We start from the raw sequence: 13847 nt of genomic DNA, 5'->3' as shown, positions 1-13847 counted from the left end.
AGTCAGAAAGCTGCAACACAGAAGAGTCTATTATAGGAGAGAAGTTTCCTCCGATGGCATTCAGACTATTGGAGAGGATAAACATGATGTGCTACTAGTGACGCAGAGAACAACATGGACAGACAATAACAAATCATCACGCTAGGGGTAAGTGGAGCTCTCACTCACAATAACTTATTCTGCTGCTTCAACTCATTCTATTTCAGGGGTGTCCAGTCCTGGAGGGCCAGCGTCCTGCCGAGTTTAGCTCCAACACACTTGCCTGGAAGTTTCTACTAGTTAGTCTGAAGCCCTTGATTAGCTGGTTCAGGTGTGTTTAATTGGGGTTGGAGTTAAACTCTGCAGGACCGTGGCCCTTTATCTTTTTTGTTCAGTTTACTGTAATGCTTAAATCCACGTTCTATGGCCATAGTTAGATGCTTATCTTTCCGAAGTTAGGGTGTGTAAACCTGCTGTGTAACAGCCTAATTCATATTTTGTAACTGATCTTTTTGATATATAACCATTAAGATATGCAGATATTAAAATTCTGGCATGCAACAGTTAAGCTGATAATATTTTTGTTGTTATGATGACCAGTAATATAAATCTATATCACTGAACTAAATAGTTAAGCTTCAACTGAAGTTAGGTATTCTGTTTGAATTAGAAAATAAGTACAGTTATTTTAATGAATAGTTGGGTATTTAATAAAACAATTATTCTGTGTTTGGTCTGAAAAAAGTTTACTGTGTATTTTAAAGTAGGTAGTAAATACTAGTGATTTTTTTTCCATATCTTCATCAATATAATTTATTTTAGGAGGAGCTGGAATACATTTGGCCTGTCAGTTAAGGACATTGATATTAAAATAAGTTACCCTTAGAAGTCTTGTTTTGTTGCTGTTGTTTTTTGGTTTTCTTAAGTAGACTTTTATGTTTTATGTCGGGTTTTTTTTATTTATTTATTTTATTTTTTTATTTTTTTGCTTATAGCTGATAAGGTCAAATTGTAGAATTGAATCAGCATATTTTGCTGTTTTTTTTAATGCATGGTCACATTTACCCTAGCATGGCAAAAATTTCCCAGGCAAAGAAGGCAGGACCTGTGGTTGTGGACTGGCACAGGGATCCTATGGGGTTTGGAAAAGTATGGGATTTGATTCAGGTCTGGAAAAGTATGGAAAAGAATTTGTGTTTCCAGACTTTTGACCCTATTTATTTAATTATTTATTGTAATAGAAAATTAAGAATTTAATGAAAATAAATTTATCATACAAGAAGTGAGGTTTCATGGCAGGTGTTTAGTGATTGTCAAATACGACTGAATGAATTCAGGGTGCACTTTTTCATTATGCAGAATGTAGGTTATAAGCATTTTGGGTTTCTTCTCACTATATTATTAGCACCGTATGTACGCAGAGCTACCTATTGTGCCATCAGCCCATTTTGTGGTGTGGTGTCTTGGCCTCCACAGAGCATGTGTTAAAGAGACCTAAGACTTTGAAATATGGCATACTGCCCTTATGAAAGCCAAATCTTAAACACTTTTTTTTTTTTTTACAGTACCAGTCTATTTTATAGACCTTTGAACCATTTCGTGTAATGGTTTCTCCACTGCAACATAGGATGTGTTAAATTTGACATTTGGCCTCGATATTAGAGGTACTACCATAAGAAGAGCCTATTTTTGAGCAAGTTGATCTCTGTTAATTCATGTGCACCCTTCCTCTCGTTTTATTCATAGTAAGATGCTAGTGATGCACTAAGGAAACTAAGGGTTATATAAAACTAGAAATTGTAATGCATATGCAAAAAAAATCCCATGCACATGTGAAAAGTCTGTATTTTTAATTTTTTTATTAATTGTTATTTTAGGGGCTCTGTATGATGTCACTTTGAGAAAATCAAGGAAAAAAACTGAATATATAAATAATATATATATATATACACAGGTCCTTCTCAAAAAATTAGCATATTGTGAAAAAGTTCATTATTTTCCATAATGTAATGATAAAAATTAAACTTTCATATATTTTAGATTCATTGCACACCAACTGAAATATTTCAGGTCTTTTATTGTTTTAATACTGATGATTTTGGCATACAGCTCATGAAAACCCAAAATTCCTATCTCAAAAAATTAGCATATTTCATCCGACCAATAAAAGAAAAGTGTTTTTTAATACAAAAAAAGTCAACCTTCAAATAATTATGTTCAGTTATGCACTCAATACTTGGTCGGGAATCCTTTTGCAGAAATGACTGCTTCAATGCGGCGTGGCATGGAGGCAATCAGCCTGTGGCACTGCTGAGGTGTTATGGAGGCCCAGGATGCTTCGATAGCGGCCTTAAGCTCATCCAGAGTGTTGGGTCTTGCGTCTCTCAACTTTCTCTTCACAATATCCCACAGATTCTCTATGGGGTTCAGGTCAGGAGAGTTGGCAGGCCAATTGAGCACAGTAATACCATGGTCAGTAAACCATTTACCAGTGGTTTTGGCACTGTGAGCAGGTGCCAGGTCGTGCTGAAAAACGAAATCTTCATCTCCATAAAGCTTTTCAGCAGATGGAAGCATGAAGTGCTCCAAAATCTCCTGATAGCTAGCTGCATTGACCCTGCCCTTGATAAAACACAGTGGACCAACACACCAGCTGAGCTGACATGGCACCCCAGACCATCACTGACTGTGGGTACTTGACACTGGACTTCAGGCATTTTGGCATTTCCTTCTCCCCAGTCTTCCTCCAGACTCTGGCACCTTGATTTCTGAATGACATGCAAAATTTTGCTTTCATCCAAAAAAAGTACTTTGGACCACTGAGCAACAGTCCAGTGCTGCTTCTCTGTAGCCCAGGTCAGGCACTTCTGCCGCTGTTTCTGGTTCAAAAGCACACGCCTGTGCACGGTGGCTCTGGATGTTTCTACTCCAGACTCAGTCCACTGCTTCCGCAGGTCCCCCAAGGTCTGGAATCGGTCCTTCTCCACAATCTTCCTCAGGGTCCGGTCACCTCTTCTCGTTGTGCAGCGTTTTTTTGCCACACTTTTTCCTTCCCACAGACTTCCCACTGAGGTGCCTTGATACAGCACTCTGGGAACAGCCTATTCGTTCAGAAATTTCTTTTTCTGTGTCTTACCCTCTCGCTTGAGGGTGTCAGTGATGGCCTTCTGGGTTAACCTCTTACCCATGATTGCGGTTTTGAGTAATGAACCAGGCTGGGAGTTTTTTAAAAGCCTCAGGAATCTTTTGCAGGTGTTTAGAGTTAATTAGTTGATTCAGATGATTAGGTTAATAGCTCGTTTAGAGAACCTTTTCATGATATGCTAATTTTTTGAGATAGGAATTTTGGGTTTTCATGAGCTGTATGCCAAAATCATCAGTATTAAAACAATAAAAGACCTGAAATATTTCAGTTGGTGTGCAATGAATCTAAAATATATGAAAGTTTAATTTTTATCATTACATTATGGAAAATAAGGAACTTTTTCACAATATGCTAATTCTTTGAGTATATATATATATATATATATGTATGTAAGCTGAAAATAATGTTCTATGAACCATTTATGTTAAATATGGTCTGAAAATCTGCTGAGGTTTGGAAATTTGAGTCTGGAAAAGTATGGAACGAAAAAATGAAATGGAAAATGTGTAGGAACTCTGCTGGCAGACCAAGTAACTTGCTGTTTGTTCAGAGCTGTGATTTTACGTCAAAAAAACTAACTAATGTGAAATTCGCTTAGTGGAATTTAACAACCATTGGAAGTCTATTAGGAAAATGACATTACATTACCAAATTATTTTGCCCATTGACTTTTGTCACACCAGGGTTAGTGCGATTGAACCTTTATCCAAAAATACCATCCCCAAATCAGATATCCCTCTCTGTTTTTTTTTTAAAAAACATACTTAAAACTCTCAAAGCAACACCCATAAATTGTCTTGACCAATTTTTTTTTTTTTTTTTTTTTTTTGCACTTTCAGTTCCTATTCTCAAGTAGGTAGTTCGTACAGCATGCTTAGTTGGCAGAAATATACATTCATTTTGAAAAATATTTCTCAATTGTATTTTATTTTTATTTTTTTGCTGTGCACAGTTTAGCTTAAGAAAAATTCCCATGATGTGAAAGGGTGACTGTGTAGTTTTTGTGAGCTTTGCATACAGAAGTGTGACTGCTTAAGGAACTGTACTGGTGTCAGGTGTGTCATTGCACTCTGAACACGCTAGGCTGCATGCTGTTGCACTTTGTAGATGGTTTTGATTCAATATTGAATTTTATATTCAAAGATGGTATCAGTTTGAGGCGGTTTTGGCGACTTAACATTATAAACCGAATCAGGCAGTCTTTCAAGACTTCAGCTTTGGCTTTTATTGTTCTCTGCAGGTGCAGTCTTGGTTCGTTATGACAAGTGGCTGTGTGGAAGATGTCCACCCTTTCCAAGACTGATATCACTGATGTTGGTCATGGTAAGACTCTCGTTTTTCTTTCACTAGAATGTGAAATGTTCACATACAGAGACTGGATAAAAATCAGAAGTTGCCAGAACACATTTGACCACTTTAGTCACACATATAAATATTTGAATGTCATTGCATTTGATAATAAAACATCAAAGCAAGTGGCTTTTTATTCCTAAGAACAATAAAACAAGCTTTACTTTACAACATATTTAATGAAAGGTTTTGTGAACTTGAGGAACTGATTTCATATACCAACTAGAATCCCCAGTTTTTTAAAAGTAATTGCAATATTCATTCAGAAAGGTGTTATTAGGTATTGAGAGATAATGTTTGAAATTATTGCATAAATAACAAAATATCAAACCTGATAGAAATTGTATTAGTGTTGCTTAAAGGGATAGTTTGGTCAGTTCTATCATTTTCTCACCCTCAGGTTGTTCCAAACTCGTATGACTTTGTTTATTCTGTGAAACTAAAATAAGATGTTTTGAGAAATGTCTCAGTGATTTTATTTATTTATTCTTTTGAATACAAAGGAACTCAGTTTGGTTACCAATATTCTTCAGAAAAGACATACAGATTTAGAATGACATAAGGGTGAGAAAATGACAAAATGTTCATTTTTATTGCCCAAACTGGGAGTTTACAGTTGGATTTATAAAATTAAATTAAAGCATAAATGTAGCATGATTAATAAAGCTACCATTTGTGTAAAGATATGTTTTATATAAAGATGTGGTTAAAAACATATAAACCATTTTTAGGGTGTTTTGATGTTTGTAAAAAAAAAAAAAAAAACCAGTTAACCAATTGATACATAAAAATTTGGGGCATGTGTTATATTTATGCATGTTGTTGTTGGTTGTGTGATTTGTAATAATCATCCATTAGAACCAGAGATGTAGCAAAACGTCTATTCAAGGTTTTCAAGATATTTTCAACTATTTGGTACCTTGGGCCAATGAATAGTCGCAAGGATTCTCTGTATAATAGTAATAATAATAAACATGCAAAACACAGGATGTGACATGACCAAAATTCATGTGTATGCAACACAAAAAAAATCTAGTGGTTCTTTCTAATTGAGCACGTTTACATGCACACTCACAAATATCAGCTTATTAAAATAACCAGGTTTCCCCGTTTACATGCACATCGGTAACCTGGCAATGCAAGTAAGCTGCGTTTACATGACTTTATTAATAAATCAGGTTATTTCCTTGTAGTCACGTCATAATATAATCTTTTGCATATCTGACTCGGGGTATTCCATATGTTTGTCAGTTGTGATGTTAAATAAAGCTTGCAGCATGTCAGCGCGAAACTTCCAGCTCATATCCTCTCATGCAGTTATATAGCAGTGTTTTGACTGAACCACTTCTACTTCTGCTGCATGAGATGAGAACACTTTTATCATTTTCTGAGTCATGAAAGAGTCTGCTTTTGTTATATATTTCCTTCTTTCTTTATTGCAAAACGTTTGCTCTGTCTAGATGCGCTGAAATCTGCACTAACGATGCGTTCCAGTCACGTTATCACAAATGCGCACTTCAAAGAAAGCGGGTTATTGCGTTTACAAGCCGCGCGAAATCAGGGTAAGAGGCAAAAAACTACCTGTATCGACCGGTTTATGCTTACGCTGTTTATGACCTTACTCCGATAAAAGAAAACGGGTTACTGCGTTTTTGGTTTATTAAGCATAATCGGCTTAAGAACGCTGACTAGTTCGTTGTTTTGAACACATTGTTAATAATCAGACCCAGCTGTAATAGAACTGTGTGTTGTTGATATGTGTGTACAGGGGACTCTCTGTGCTGTGCCAGTGAAGAGGGCCCTTCAGCAGCGACAGCAGAAGTGAAACAGGAGAAACTCAGTCAGACGGTCTCATACGGCACCTCACACAATGAGCTGCTGCTCATGGAGCCCAGCGACATCAAGATGTACCCCACAGAGGACACACCTGCACCAGGTGAGACTGAATGACTGGAGGATACTTCTGAACTTGCTTGTAGTACAAAAGGAATCAGATAATGCAGAATTGAACTTTACTTATTACATAACATGTGACACGTGACTTGTACTCATGTATGAACATGCGTGTCAGTTTGATTATGTGAATGTGTGTGGATGAACTGGCCTAACTGGTTAAGTGAACACAAATGCACTCATTTATAAGGTTGTAGGTTATTAACTCATGATTTATTTGTATATGAAGTGTTTCTGTCCTGTGTGTTTGTGCAGAGGGTCACCCAGTCAAGAGAAAGAAAGGCCCTGCTCCCAAGATGTTGGGGAATGAGGTGTGTAGCGTATGTGGAGACAAAGCATCTGGCTTTCATTACAATGTGCTGAGCTGTGAAGGCTGTAAAGGTTTCTTCAGACGCAGCGTCATCAAAGGAGCGCAATACACCTGCAAAAATTCGGGCCGCTGTGAGATGGACATGTACATGCGCCGCAAGTGTCAGCAGTGTCGTCTGCGCAAGTGCAGGGAGGCCGGCATGCTGGAGCAATGTGAGTCACACTCTTTGACTCTTTTTGAAAGAAGTTTCTTATGCTCGCCATGGCTGCTTTTATTTGATCTGATATACAATGAACAGTAATGTTGTAAAATGGTACAAAATAAAAGAACTGTTTTCTATTTAAAATATTTTAAAATGTTGTTTATTCCTTTAATGGCAACGCTGAAATTTCAGCAGTTTACGCTAGTCTTCAGTGTCACATGATCTCTCAGAAGTCATTCTTATATGCTGATTTGATGCTCGGAAAACATTTCTAATTATTGTCAATGTTGAAAACAGTTGTGCTGCTAAATATATGGGTAGAAACCATTATACTTTTTTTCACAAGTCTTTCATGAATGAAAAGTTCAAAACAACAGCTTTTATTTGAAATCGAACATTTTGTGAATTCATGCATACTTACTGAATCAAAATATTAATTTGATGAAAAGCCTTGGAACAGCAGTGTAATTTTCAGTGGCGTTTTTCATGAAACATGAATATCACAAGCAGTCTGCCGTCCAATCTTTATCTTATGTTATGATATGTTCATATGACATTGTGGTCATGTAGTGCTTGTTTAGCTTATCAAACTATTAGCAGCTTTATCTCTCCATCTCTCATAGGTGTGCTGTCAGAAGAGCAGATCCGACTAAAAAAGATGAAAAAACAGGAAGAAGAGACGGCGCGCACCTCTGCAGTGGCAACACCCAGCCCTGCTCCTGAGATGCCCCCTCTGGCTCCTGAACAGCAGGAGATGATCGAAAAACTGGTGGCCATGCAGAAACAGTGCAACAAACGCTCTTTTCTTGACCGGCCCAAAGTCACAGTAAGTGCATTTAAGTGACCCTTACACGTTTGATTTAAAGCAGACAAAAACAGTAATTAGTTGATTTAAAAGGAAATAGTCTGACTCAAATCATATAAGTCTGGTTTTTGTGAAGTTATTGTAGCTCAGCTTTGTAAAGCATTTAATGCGTTTATTCAACTACAGTTGCCCTTTGTGTTGTGCGTTTGCTCAGAAAGACCTGTATTTAATCCTTCAAATAGCCAGTTATGCATTGTGCCATGTAGATTGAATCTTTCTGAATCTGTGACGCATTGATTCTAAAAGTTTACATCAGGATCTGTTGTTTTTCAGCCTTGGCCACAGAGTCAGGACCCACTTAACCGAGAGGTTCGACAGCAGCGGTTTGCTCATTTCACTGAGCTGGCCATCATGTCTGTGCAGGAGATTGTAGACTTTGCTAAACAGCTGCCTGGCTTCCTGGAGCTAACCCGAGAGGACCAGATCGCCCTGCTGAAGACCTCAACTATAGAGGTTCGATATGACTGACCCTTAACACACATTGTTTTCGGTCATGTTCTGTTGCTGTATTTGTGTGTGCAGATGGAGCACTGTTGTTTGGCAGACTTGTTTCTGCTGTTATTTTGTAACACAAAGAACTTTGGAAAAAATGCCACCTGGTGACAAATGTTGTTTCTCATAAAAACTAAGCACAGCCTGTACTGCTTGTTTAACATAGCTGCTAAACTGTATTTTCTGCTGTAGATCATGCTGCTAGAGACTTCCAGACGTTATAACCCAGCGATAGAGAGCATCACCTTTCTCAAAGACTTCAGTTATAATAAGGAAGATTTTGCCAAAGCAGGTACTGGATGAAACCATTATATAGGTTCTTGTTTTAAACATCCCTAATGCTTACAATAAAAAAAAAACATGATTTTTCATAGCTAGGGCTTACAGGTATGTCTAATTTGCATCGTTCTTATTTTTAGTAACAAAGATAAAATCAGGAAAATAACTATATTGTGAAATGTATTCTTATCGTTAATAAAAATATATATATATTTTGGTAATGTAGTCCCCAACCTAGTTCAAACCTAATGAATATTACATGTGGTTTTATTTGAGACCTGTTTTTGTTCATGCCCTTAAATGATGTCTGTCCTCTCTGGCTCGTCCGCAGGGCTGCAGCTTGAGTTTATCAACCCCATCTTTGAGTTTTCAAAAGGCATGAATGACCTCCACCTGGATGAGGCGGAGTACGCTTTGCTCATCGCTATCAACATTTTCTCAGCAGGTCAGTTTGGCACAAGCACCAATATTATATTGTTTGTCTTCTGATCAGTCTAATAAGGCATTTATTTGTCCCTATCCCTGTTTAGAAATATCAGTGCACCCCATTTTCAGGGGAGAAGAAATAAAAAAAAAACAGCAAAATAATTATGAGTGCAATGAGTTTTATAACAGCACAAAACCTTCTGCTATAGAAGACTATTAATATTCAGTTTGCTATTATGTATTTCTAATCATTAAGCATTGTTTGAGTGTCATAAGGGGTTTAACACAAGTTTATTTTTTGAAAGGGGAAGCCATTTTTTATTAACCCATTAGATTTAGTAGATTCTGATCTGAGATTGGCATCTGGTGTGCTGCTGGTTTATTTTTAGAGCTTTTTAATGATCCATCCTAAAGTAATTCCCAAGGCACTTTCTCACAAAAAAAAAATAAATAAATTAAATGCAGAGTCATTCTTATTCATTTGTGTCAATCATTCTTGTTATACTTTTCCGGTGTGTGTGTGTGTATGTGGCGGGGGTCAGACCGACCGAACGTGCAGGATCACGAGTTAGTGGAAAGACTACAGCAGCCATATGTGGATGCTCTCCACTCTTACATCCGAATAAAACGACCCAACGTGAGTATGATTCATCTAAGAGGCCAAACCATAACACTTAACGAAGAAAAATGAGTGCTAAAAGAATATCAGTGTTTTGATGGTGTTTGTTCATTTTAAAGTCATGCAGTTTATGGTCAGTTAGATTTGAAAAAAAAATTTCAAGATTTTTTTTAATGAATAGAATTTATTTTATATTTAAAAGGAATGCTTTTTTTACATTGTAAATGTATATATAACATCACAAACGTTATAATTAACCCCCCCAAATTTCTGAACGGTAGTGTATCTATTTAAGATTATAGTAAATATATTGGTGTTTTGTCATAAAACAAAGACATTATATATTTTGCCTGTTGTGTCCTTCTGCATCCAGTTGGTGGCACTGATGATTCTACCTGTGAACCAATAACGTATAACAATTCACTATAACCAGTTATATTTTATGGCATTTTTATATATTATTAAAGCATTTATTAATATTTTAAATTAGCTGGTATTTTTATATTTTCAGTTTAATTTTAGTTTTATTTATTTTGTCGTGCTTGTCATTTTTATATTTCTTTTTAGGTTTTTTTTTCCCGCAGTTTTTCTAATATTTATATTTTATTTCAGTTAACAATTTTTTTCAGCAGTTTTAGTTAGCAATAACAACACTGTGTAACTGATGAAATGTTGCTAGTATTCTTATGTATTCCTAATCCTCTATTGCTCATTAATTCCCACCAAAGGATCATCTGATGTTTCCCCGGATGCTGATGAAGCTGGTCAGCCTACGCACACTGAGCAGCGTCCACTCAGAGCAAGTCTTTGCTCTGCGCCTCCAAGACAAGAAACTCCCACCTCTGCTTTCTGAAATTTGGGATGTCCACGAGTGAGCCGGGCCCTCCGCCTCCAGGACCGAATGAGCTAGTGTCAGGGAAGCATGGGTGGGCAGGGGTCCTCTACAGACAGAACACAGGGTCAGGATGTCCTTAAGGGCTGAAATGTCTCCCACTGTCACGAGAAGCCTGCTTTTATCATTCTCTTCCTTGACTTCTGTATTTTGGATCCAGTGGTCAGTGAGCTGCTTCCTTTGAATGTGCTGTTGATAGACTGTATGGCCAGAAGTAGCTCAGGGACCGTTCAGAACAGATAATGGTTATTTGATCATGCTCATTAGATTCAGAGACTGACCTGCTAGAGTGAGCAGCCACAAACAGTGTGGTCATGATTTTTTTTTTTTTAGTCGTTGTTGTTGTTTATACCTAATGTTTCCGGTACCAAAAGCTTTGAGCAAGTTTTGGCAATGGTTTCTACTTTCTAATTAACAGAAGAGGTTGTCTTGAAGGTTCTTCATTGCAGAAATGTAGTTTATTTACAGTGTTTTTGTGATTCCACTCTGGGTGATTGGTTGATGGCTGATGGCCATTAGATTTTTTTTGTAACATGCATAGATCACGTATAGCAATGAGTAACAGTCTTCTGTTAGTACTGACTCATTTGCTCCTTTTTATGACATGATGTTTGAAATGCATTTAGTCTCTAATTATGTTAAAATGCAATCTTCTGTTAACACCTAAAGGTTTTTTTTTTTTGTTTTGACAAAATCAATCAGTGCTTTACCAGTGCAAGCCATTCGGAGCCCATGTTAAACTGATCCAGCATATCACAACGTACACAAGGAATTCTGTTTTCTGCTGGTTGGAATATTCAGAAGAAGAACTGACAAACCAAATGGCCTGAAAGTACTGCAGATGTATTCTGCACACCAACCCAGTGTTTTGGAGTGGTTATAAGTGCTTATCAGTGTAGCATATGGTTGTCTGGGATCGGTAAGAGTGACTGGAGCTGTTAACCCGAATCAGTGTGCCGCTCAACTCACAGCGACTACTGAGATGCATAGATGGATAGATAACCTTCAAGTGTGAAGCCTTCTGAAAACTTAATGCAGACCATGATTATTCTTTTTCCATTACTTTATTATGTGTAGTTACTGCAGTCTCCAACTTAACATGCTGTAGTTTCTTTTTTCTTTTCTTTTTTGACTCATCAGTTCTACTTGGAGGGCTGATGTTGTTTGACAATCCATTCTCGAAAACATAACATACATACACAAACTAAATCTCAGTTTGATGCCTGTGTCTTGATCAATGTGTCATTTTTGTCCCTGAATACAAATCCCAAACGAACAGTACAGAAATATAAATCTTCCAAAATCAGTGGTTGAAAATAATTTGGGCCATTGTTGTTGTACTTCACTTGATTTTTATTTGTATTTTTTTCTAATAGCATTGTTCTATTTCGTTCTATATACACCTATTCTTCAATGAGTGTAGTTTTGTCAGCTTTTATTTACACGTACTAAATAATTTAATTGAAATCTTTAATATTCCTTTTTGTGTGATTTTTTTTTTTTTTTTTTTTTTTGCAATTATCTGGAAGTCTGTTTTAACACAGTTTTGTTGTAACTCACTTGTACATTATGATGATATTCAGATAGTCTGAATGCACACAGAATAAAACCACATTAAGAGAGATTGGCAATGTATGCGAAAGAAACCGTATTGTATGAAACTTAACTGCATCTCAGCAGTATCTCTGAAAAAAGGGACTAGGCAAATGAGAGCGCTTCGTACCTTATGCACCATAACAATGCAACTATCCGGTGTGACCACATACAATTCAGGTTTTACTGATCTTAAAAAACACTTTTATGATGGGCATGGTTTGTTTTGAATCAATAATAGATTTTAACATTGCAAAAATAAGCATTATTTCTATGGTTGACTAATACAGTTGGTTTGCTGTGTCATTCTTTGCCCTGACTGCATATTGACTTTGTTTGCTAAATCAGATGCTGATTTGTACATTTTTATACCACCTTTGTCTCAGCTAGTGTAATTGCTAAATGCACACTGGTTTTCTCAAGATCTTTTTGATTTCTGATTAGACTCGTCCATGCTCAGTCTTTTCCAATCTTTCACAAGGGCTTGAAAATGCAAGCGTGTCAATGCAGTTCTTTTACCTTCATCTGTTCAGCAGCCAAACTCAAGACAGTTCACAAGCTAAAACTTGGTATAAATCCCACTGGAAGACATACGTTGTTAAACCTGAGTGTTGTTCCTGATGATTTGTCATTGCTTATCATCTGTTTGTGTGCATGTTCTGAGGGCATAGACAAATTCTAGTCATCACTGAAATGAGCGTTTACTCCCGCTGCTCTAAGCGCTTTTCTCCTAACTGAAATGCTAAAATGATTTTTTAACAGAATGTTATTAAATGAGGCAGAGTGTAATGCAAAGTTGATTGTAGTTTAATATATTTGCACCCTTTCAGCTCAGTGGACCTCATTGCTCTGATTAACATTAGTCTTCAACAGAGAGTCATGGGAGGATGACAACGCCTTAAGTCCTTGGATGTATTCTGCTTTGTATGTGTAAATTAAAAGTAGACTAAATTTATTGTTCTGTGAGAGTATATATTTATCTGATAAAAATGCTGAAAAACCTAGATGACTCAAAGCCTATTCTTTATACAGAAATACATTTACCTGAAACAGGGAACCTCCGTATCGTCTCCGTTTTTGTATTATTCTGCTGTTTTTTAATAGATCAGGGTTGACCCTGTAAATAAATGCTGAATCTGAGCTTACAACATTGGTGTCAGTGATCTGTCTGTTAGCATTTGTGTTATGTAAGCATCTCTCAGCATCCTTATTTAAGGAAACACGAGCTTCCGATGGAAGCGTATTGTGTTTGTTTGCTCAATCAAACCCTCTGAGCGATATGCAAATAACCAGCCTCCTACGTCATTGGACGTCAGTTTGCGCCTGTGCAATCTTACCATTTGAACCACTCTCTAGCACATAACGAATGTTTTCACTTTTAACCTCGGTCCACCTAGTTATTGTTAAATAACCGCCAGAAAACCGTCAGTTCACGTGTCTGACTGTAAGCCTAAACGTGAAGGCGTGTCCTCTCTAGATGACTGAATGGTACAGTCCACAGTATGCGGAATTAAAGCGCGGCTCGTACAGCAAGTCCGATTCTTTTCTCCGAATCGGTTCTTTTGAACGCTTCGTTTCAATTAACCGGTTCTTTTTCTTATCGTTCGTCATTTATTTATGACCCTGGTGCACAAAACTAGTAGCACGGGTAACGTTATATCTGTAGCAATAGCAGTAGCCAACAATACATTGTATGTGTCAAAATTATCGACTTTTTTTTTAATGCAGAAAAATCATCAGGG

At 37.0% G+C, this 13847-nt stretch overlaps 1 protein-coding gene across 1 annotated transcript; it reads left to right on the top strand.

Annotated features, from left to right (window-relative positions):
- The first annotated feature begins 10 nt into the window (after window positions 1-10).
- nr1h3 (nuclear receptor subfamily 1, group H, member 3) lies at window positions 11-13107 on the top strand. Its single transcript, XM_042727823.1, has 10 exons — window positions 11-147; window positions 4365-4447; window positions 6243-6410; window positions 6683-6949; window positions 7563-7765; window positions 8078-8257; window positions 8489-8588; window positions 8907-9020; window positions 9544-9638; window positions 10349-13107. The coding sequence occupies exons 2-10, from the start codon at window positions 4405-4407 to the stop codon at window positions 10493-10495; spliced, it is 1317 nt and encodes a 438-aa protein (XP_042583757.1). The 5' UTR covers window positions 11-147; window positions 4365-4404; the 3' UTR covers window positions 10496-13107.
- The last annotated feature ends 740 nt before the right edge of the window (window positions 13108-13847 follow it).

The sequence above is a fragment of the Cyprinus carpio genome, chromosome B7 (genome assembly GCF_018340385.1).
Source record: "Cyprinus carpio isolate SPL01 chromosome B7, ASM1834038v1, whole genome shotgun sequence".
Lineage (NCBI taxonomy): Eukaryota > Metazoa > Chordata > Actinopteri > Cypriniformes > Cyprinidae > Cyprinus > Cyprinus carpio.
Note: the sequence above shows the minus strand (reverse complement) of the source record. Positions and strands in the feature narration are given on the sequence as shown.

Coding starts and splice junctions, on each gene's coding strand:
- nr1h3 (XM_042727823.1), top strand. CDS start 4,405: ATGTCCACCCTTTCCAAGACTGATATCACTGATGTTGGTCATG. Junction 6,950..7,562: donor GGCCGGCATGCTGGAGCAAT/GTGAGTCACACT, acceptor CATCTCTCATAG/GTGTGCTGTCAGAAGAGCAG. Junction 8,258..8,488: donor TGAAGACCTCAACTATAGAG/GTTCGATATGAC, acceptor TTTCTGCTGTAG/ATCATGCTGCTAGAGACTTC.